The sequence below is a fragment of the Dendrobium catenatum genome, unplaced genomic scaffold, assembly GCF_001605985.2.
Source record: "Dendrobium catenatum unplaced genomic scaffold, ASM160598v2 fragScaff_scaffold_1193, whole genome shotgun sequence".
NCBI classification, from domain to species: domain Eukaryota; kingdom Viridiplantae; phylum Streptophyta; class Magnoliopsida; order Asparagales; family Orchidaceae; genus Dendrobium; species Dendrobium catenatum.
In genome coordinates, this window is record NW_021319655.1 from 360,641 (window position 1) to 368,847 (window position 8,207).

At 32.0% G+C, this 8,207-nt stretch overlaps 1 protein-coding gene across 1 annotated transcript; it reads left to right on the forward strand.

Moving 5' to 3' along the window:
• Window positions 1-1,297: 1,297 nt before the first annotated feature.
• On the forward strand, window positions 1,298-2,301 carry LOC110104634. The gene is made up of 3 exons (XM_020833827.1): window positions 1,298-1,397; window positions 1,493-1,554; window positions 1,639-2,301. Exons 1-3 carry the CDS (start codon window positions 1,298-1,300, stop codon window positions 2,299-2,301), a joined length of 825 nt encoding a protein of 274 aa, XP_020689486.1.
• Window positions 2,302-8,207: the final 5,906 nt, after the last annotated feature.

The window sequence follows — 8,207 nt, forward strand, 5'->3', positions numbered from 1 at the left end:
ATTGGTTAATAGCTACAATTTATGGTAGCAGGGAGATGCAGGGAAGAAGAGAATTATGGGAATTTCTGGATTGAAATTTAAATCAAGACAGTTCTACCCTTGTTGGTGGTGACTTTAATTGCATTCTCTCTCAAGATGATAAAAAAGGAGGAAAAAATTTTCTTTTAAAACGGGTCCTTTGGAAATGAAGGCTTGTATGATTAGAAATGAGCTTCATGATGTGAATTATATTGGCTCTAGATTTACTTGGTGTAATAACAGGAGTGCAAGGATCTTGGAAAGACTTGATAGGTGTTTGCTCAACTCAATTGCATTGGACCGAATCAATCAACCATTTGTGAGACACTTGAGTAGGATAGCATCAGATCATTGTCCTATTATTTTTAAAATGTTTGATTAGGTTATTAAGAAAACCAAAATATAATGGTTTGAATATGTTTGGTTAACCTACTCAGCAGCTACTTCAATTGTTAAATTCTCTTGGGCAAAACTGGTGAAGGGAAATGATATGGAGGTTCTGAACAAAAAATTCTCTAGAGTTCTCAAAGCATTGTTCTTTTGGAGCAAGGCAAAACACCAAAGATTAGAAGATTTGAAATATGTTTTAAAGGCTAAAATTGATGAAATTCAATTAGAAGAAGACCGAGACCTGCAGTTTTCTGATGATATGAATCGGTTACTAAGAGCCAAAATCAATGAGTTCAACATTACACTTGCACGTTTAAATACTTGGTGGAGACAAAGAGCTAAAGAAAAATGGATGAAAGATGGAGATTCAAATTTTAAATTTTCCCATGCTTTTGCTAGTGGGAGAAGGAGTAATAATCATGTTAAACAGTTAAAAAATTTTGAAGGAGAGCTGAATGAAGATCCAGAAAACATTAAGAGCTATTTCTTTGACTTTTTCCGCAAAAAATGGGATCAGAGATATTGTCGTCTGGACAATTGGCCACAAAATTTGAATTTTCATAACCAAGAAAGCTGCAGTTTTCTGGAGTCTGCTTTATCTTTTGCTGAAATTGAGAAGGTTATTCAAGATCTTGGTAACAACATTGCTCCCGGATTGGATGGAATCACCTATTCCTTTCTTAAAGCTTAATGGAGTATCATTGGAAAGGATGTTTAGAGAGCTGTTCTTTTATCCTTTAATTCGGATTCTATGTCTCCAAAGTGGAAAGAAACAATGGTGGTGCTTATCCCCAAAGTAAGAAATCCTTTATATCCCTCTAATTTTAGATCGATAAGCCTTTGTATGTCTATTTATAAAATTGTAGCAAAAGTGTTATTAAATAGAATGATGAAGGTGATTCACAACCTTATTTCGGAGGAACAAGTTGCTTTTATCAATGGTAGGTCTTTATCTGATCATGTTCTCATTGCTCAAGAACTAAAAGAGGGTTAATGTCAATCAAATTAGATACGGAGCAAGCTTATGACAGCATGGCATGGAAAACTCTAAAACAAGTTTTGAACTATTTTGGTTTTCCAATAGGCTACTCTAATCTAATTATGGAATGTATCACTGATCCTATTTTCATTGTTCATGTTAATGGAGTTTGTTTGGAAGGAATTAAAGGGAAAAGTGACTTTCGACAAGGGTGTCCGTTATCACCCTATTTATTTATTCTTTGTTCTCAGCTACTTACCAATGCTTTCTCATATGAAGGAAAACGTTTGGGTTTTAAAATTACTCCTATGGCTCCTAGGATTTCTCATCTACTATTTGCGGATGACACTTTGATGTTCTCTTTGGCCAAGAGGGAGAATGTGTTGAATATCAAGAAAATTACTTTTGATTATTGTTATTGGACAAGTCAAAAGGTAAACTTCTCTAAATCTGCTGTTATTTTCAGCAACAATATAGAGAGAAGGAGGAAGAGGGAATTATCTATTATTTTGGGAATTAAAGAGGTCAAGGAGATCAATGACTTGGGCATTAATATGACGTTAAGAAGACATATAAATGCTGATTTTTCTATCATACTGGAAAAAGCTGCAGCAAAGTTGGATATTTGGGGAAACAAATTCATCTCTATGCCAGGAAGAGTGATTCTTATAAAAATAGTGGTTCAAGCTCTTCATGTCTTCTATTCTTCTTTGTCCATGATCCCATTGAGTATTTTGAAGAAATTGGACAGATTAAGCAGAGACTTTCTATGGAGTAAAAAAAATGGAAGTAATGGTATTCATTATATATCCTGGAAGGTTGTTTGTAGGCCGGAAAACCAAGGAGGCCTGGGGATCATAGCAGCTACAAACTCAATTGAACCTCTCAGAGCAAAGCATCCTGGAATTTTTTGAAGAACCTGAATTTCTTATTGAACAAATCCTTATCTATTAAGTATGGAAGAAAAATCTGGGATGTGGAAAGAAGACCAAATTCTTCTTCTACTTCGAGACTAATTCTTAGTGGAGCTAAAATGCTGAGACACATTGTGAAATGGAATATTAAAGATGGATCTTCCATTAACATCATGAAAGATAATTGGATTATGGATAGAAACTTGGAGAAGTGGCCAACATTCATTGCAATTGGAGATGATAGCTTGCCTAATCTTTCTGAATTTATTTCAGATGGAGAGCGGAATTCTAAAATTAAAATGTTTCTTTGGAGAGGAGATAGTAATGGTGATCTGCAATATTAAAATTGATGTCAAAAGAGATGAAGACGAGTTGGAACTACTTAAAAACTTCTCTGGGAAGACTATTTCTGTTATGGCTAGAGAAGGGAGATCAACTATGGAAGAGGAAAACCTGTCTTTTATTCAGCATTGGAGGGACATTAAAAAACTGAAACTCAATCCAAGAATTGCATTGTTTTGGTGGAGAATGTTGAAAGATGCTATTCCTTCTTGTGATGTTTTAATGCCCAGAAGATTATTGAACAATAATCTTTGTCCTAGAGGCTGCGGTATCAAAGAAGATGGTAAACATGTGGCGGCGAGGTGTTTGAAATTAATTCAAATTATCCAATTGGGAAATAAATGGGGATTCTCTGTACCGGTCTTCAATTGTCTTCAAGAATGCCTCCTTATCTTTAATAAGACTATGAAGAATAATTGTTTTATTGCTCAAATTTATTGTGCTTTGGTTTTCAACTCTTGGAAGAGTAGGAACAAACTTATACATTAAGGAAGTGAAATGGGATCTGAATTTATTTTATCAAATGCCATTAGTAATGCAACCTTTTCATCTAATAATCCAGACTCGGACCACTGGGGTGCTAACCAGCTTCTTAAGCTGAACTCTTCTCTTTGGCATCCCCCTCCACCCGGTTGGATTAAGGTGAATATTGATGCCTCTCTTCTTCCTTCAAACAAAGCAGGGATAGGAGGTATATTCAGAGATAACAAAGGAAGGATGATTTATCCTTTGGATTCTCGGTGGTTCATTGGGACATTGGTTTTCTTGAACTTTTGGCCTTCCGTTCGTTGAGAAGTGTTATGAAAGAAGGGATGATGTATGCTAGAGGTATTATTATTGAGAGTGATAGTTCTAATGTCATTAACTATCTCCAAAAAATCATTTGCTAATAAAGGATTGGATCGGTCAACTCAGGAACATTTCGGCTTTCTTGAAAGATTTGAGGTAATTCTTTTTCAATCTTTTAGTAGAGATTGTAATAAGTTATCTCATTAGTGTGCTAACTTTGCTTTGATAAGGGACTTTTATTGGGATGTTCTAGAAGTTAATATGGTTCCTCCTTCTTTTTTTACATTGTTAAAGGAGGAAGGAGATAGGTATACTATCACTTAGGTTTTTTTGTACCTTTTTTTATTTTTATTAATACTATTGCATCTTCTCAAAAAAAAAAAAAAAAAAATTCTAACCAAGTCTTTTTAGTTCATCCTCTATCTTTCTTAACCAGGTCATTGGAAGGCTGCCGTTTTATGTGACCAAACCTTCTAAGGTGACTCTCTCTAATCTTATCTTCTATTAGAGCTACTCCAACCTTTTCATGTATATATCAACTCAAAATATATATATATTTAAGCTTGAATATCAATTTAATAAAATAAATATAATTAATTTTTATAATAAAACTAAGTATAAAAATATAATATTAATCTTCAAATATAGAATAATATCAACCTATCATTTAAAAGATGATATTAGTAATGTACAAAACTTTATTCTACTCTTAGAGATCTTCACTTGCTCTAACAAAATAAATTATGGTTATTTTTACTCGATTTTATGTCCCTTATAGAGGCATGCCTCTAAAGTTAAGTACATCACAAGACAAGCCTTGAGAAAAATAATGTTATAACTAAGCTTCTTTAAATTTTTTGCTATCTAAATATATGATATCGAGTTTACAGTTATCAATAAAGAAAGGTTCAAAGTATAAACACTTCTCTATAAGTCAAAAACAGAAAGGTAGATAGTATTTGAGATTACGTAAAATCCAAAAACACTCAAAAATATTATATAGTTTTGATTTACCAATTTACACCATGATTAAATTTGGACTTACATAGATTATTTATTTAACATTTTGGATAATCCTCCAGGAAGAAAGTATAAAACATTTATGTAAATATAGGCTTACGTCTACTTGGAGTGGACAACTAACTAAGCACTTTAGCAGCCATTTTTAAAACCATGCTTTTTAGGTCAAATGTGTTCAGGGTAAATTGCTATAATTTACATCATATTAAGTATTCATGTTCAAATTTTAATTAGGATATTAAACATGTTATCCACCTAAATAATGTATTTTAAATTGATTTTTACTTATATTATTAATTCTCTATGATACACTTAACTCTATCTACATTATACAACTTATATGATCTACCAGACTAAAGTTTTAGAAATATCTAGCAATATAAATACTTTAAACCCATAGATATTAGTAGACTCATACCCATTATTTAGGCCAACCGATGCTTGCCACTATATTGTGTGCTTGGCTAGTGTACATTGTAGAAAAATAAAATATGTGCATTTATGGATGTGTAGGTTAAGGAGTTCATACGTATAGTATAAATATACGACATTATTGTAAGAGCTTATAATATATATCCCTACAAAGGGAAGGACACAACCATAATAAAAGTATTGGAAAACAAATTCCCCTCCTAATACAATTGATCTAGTAACCCATCATTACAATCCATTGATGACTGAAGCATGGTATAAATAAATAAATAAATAAATAAATAAATATATATATATATATATATATAGTGACACTGTCTATATATATTTTATAACTTATATTTATACTTAATAACATAAATGTTGACTTATACTAGACTGTTGCTAATGTATGAAAGCTAAGTTAAGTACACTATAAGAAAATAAATGTCTAAAACTGTACAAATTTATATATAAATTGTTGGAAAAGTAAACAAATTTAGAAGAGGACACCCTCCAAGAAAGTCATCCAATAACACAAAAATAAAATAATAATAATCACTAGCTTAGCCTAGATTAGAGTCGATTATCCTAGCAAATAAAATTTAATATTGTGTGTTGAGCTTGTATGGCCTTGATATAACATAAGGGACTTTATATTTGAGTTATCTACATTTGAATTTATTTGTTTATTACAAGCTAAATTAGATTTAATTTTATCTTAAAATTGAGTTTTAATGTTTTAATATTTTATCAAAAAAAAAAAATATATAATGATTAAAGTTATTTAACATTAATAAAATCTTGATGATTAATAATTTAAGGTGAGCTTTAAAGTTTGGAATCATAAAATCCTAAGCCTCATATTTATAGTGCAATTTTTTCCCATTGAAGGGAAAACCATGTTTATTGTAATGAAATAAGCTAGCTTGTATTGATGGGAGGGATGTTAGACGAATTATTTGTGAGGATTCTAAATTTTTTCATCATCCTGCTGTGGGTACTTCGGGTGGGATTTATGCATATGAAAAAGGGAGGAAGTTTCCTTTAATGTTATTGAGAGTTCTTCTTAATGTATTTTTGGTTCTATTCAAATTCCTAAAATGGGTGTTTGGAATGTTTTTGCTATTTATGGTAATAAGCATTTGAATATTAGAAGAGGGTTATGGGATAGCATTGAGATACTTTCTTCCTCTAATATTCCTTCTTTTATGGGTGGGGATTATTTTTTTTTCTTTCTAAAGAGGATAAGAGAGGATGGAAACGATTCATTTTCTCTCAAGGTCCCCAGGAGATCAATTCTTTTATGGCTACTAATGTTTTTCATGATGTAGGTGTTACTGGACCAAGATTTTCTTGGTGTACTAATAAAGAAGGTACATTAAGAATCTGGGAAAGATTGGATAAATGTTTGCGCAACTCTAACACTATCCAATGATTTTGTTTGCTATGATTAGGGATCTTTCAAGAGTTGCTTTTGATCATAGCTCTCTTATTTTTAAGAGAAGTGACACCTCTCATCCTCAAAATAAGTTCATCTGATTTGAAGATATATGGATGTCTTATCCAGTAGCTTTGAATGTGGTTCTGAAATCATGAATGAAACTGGACTTTGGAGATGATGCTAAAGTACTCCAATGAAAATTGAAGAGATCATTGAAGACTTAGTTTTTTTGGAAAAAGAATAAGCTGAAGAACTTGAATGAGCTCAAGGAAGAGTTAAAAGTAAAATTTTCAATCTTCAGCTTAAAGAAAGTGAGTATTTTGATTTCTCTTCAGAAAAAATAAAATTGGATAGGTTGAATGTGAATGAACTGAATGAGGCTTTTAGCAAGTTGGCTACATGGTGGAATCAAAGAGCAAAGTTGAAGTGGATTAATTAAGGATACTCTAACTAAAAAAAAAAATTACAACTATGCTTCGGCTAAGAAGAATGGCAATTTGATTATATAAATAAAAAATGGCAAGAGGCATTTCATTGAAGATCAAAAAGTGATTGAGTCTATTTTTTATTATTTAAAAAAGAAATGGAAGAAAAAAAATTGTAATATGATGGATTAGAATTATGCTCATGCTAATAAAAAAATCAATAAATTGTAATAGGTTGGATTGGCCCGATGTCACTAAATGCTCATGCTCATGCTAATAAAAAAATCAACAAAGTTTACTCTTCCCAAAGTTCTTACCAAACAAATCCATGATTTTTTTGAACTAATTACACATTATGATATTCTTATCCTACTAGACAACCTACTTGAAATCAACTAATTTTACTGTATGACGAGATCAGTACAGAATGATTAATATAGGTGACTTTCAGTCATCCAAGGAATTATCTTGAATGAATAGAGGAAATTAAATAGATCGTATTAGACAATCTCTGCAATGTACTATATTATGAGTTTGAATTAATTGAAAAGTTCATTTGAATGACTATTTACATCATGTTGGATAGAAGTAATTTTGAATTAATTGTATTGTATGAACTCCAATCATACTATATAAATAGAGGCTAACTTGATTTTTGGGAATCTTAAAGCCCAATTCTTAAGCAAGTTTTTAAGATTCTCTTCATTATTATGAGTAGATTGTGTGACTGGTAAAGGGACCTTGAGAGAAAAGCTTTAAGAAATCCAAGATTTGATAGATAGGAGAAGGGGATGTTAAGCGTGAGGTAGAAGGACTGTGAGACGATAACACGGTTGCTCTAAGCTAGCTACACCCTTGCTCCTCCTATGACCTTTGTGCATCTTTAGAAACTCACTAGGGAGAGAGGCATATAGGTCATGTCCTCGAGATACTCTGCCTTCTCCATAAAGGAGAAAAAGAGCTGAGGTTGTCTTCCTTCTCCATGTGGGAGAAAAAGGAGCTGAGGTTCTCTGCCTTCTCTAGGCGGGAGAAAAATGAGTCAATGGCCACTGCCATCACCAAGAGGGTGACATAGTTTCTGACACTCTACCTCATCTGGCTTGGCAAACGTGAGTCTGCAAGGGCTTCTTCGCATTGCTTTGGGAATAAAAGGTAAGTCTCTTAGTGATTAGTGTAATAACTAGAGCGGAGGACTCCGGGGAGTGGACGTAGGTTAAGGATGTCCAAACCATTATAAAAATCTCTAGTGTGCTTTTTCCCTTTTGTACTTTTGTATTTCCTGCCATTTATTTTTTATTATAACTACTTGGAAAATTTGGTGATTTTTGCTTCATTTCATAGAATATCATCGTAGATCAATAAATATTTTTAATTAATTCATTTTCTTTCGCAATAAATTAGAATTTTATATTTCTATTTTTTTTTTTCAAAAAATAGTGCCATCTTTATTTTGAAGTTAATATTTTTTAAATTAT

Bases quoted from the DNA above. Each gene is read 5' to 3' on its own strand.
- LOC110104634 (XM_020833827.1), top strand. From the start codon at position 1,298: ATGAAGGTGATTCACAACCTTATTTCGGAGGAACAAGTTGCTTTTATC. The intron at 1,398-1,492 runs GTTAATGTCAAT...GTTTTCCAATAG, and splicing joins TGCTCAAGAACTAAAAGAGG to GCTACTCTAATCTAATTATG. The intron at 1,555-1,638 runs GTTTGTTTGGAA...CTTTGTTCTCAG, and splicing joins TCATTGTTCATGTTAATGGA to CTACTTACCAATGCTTTCTC.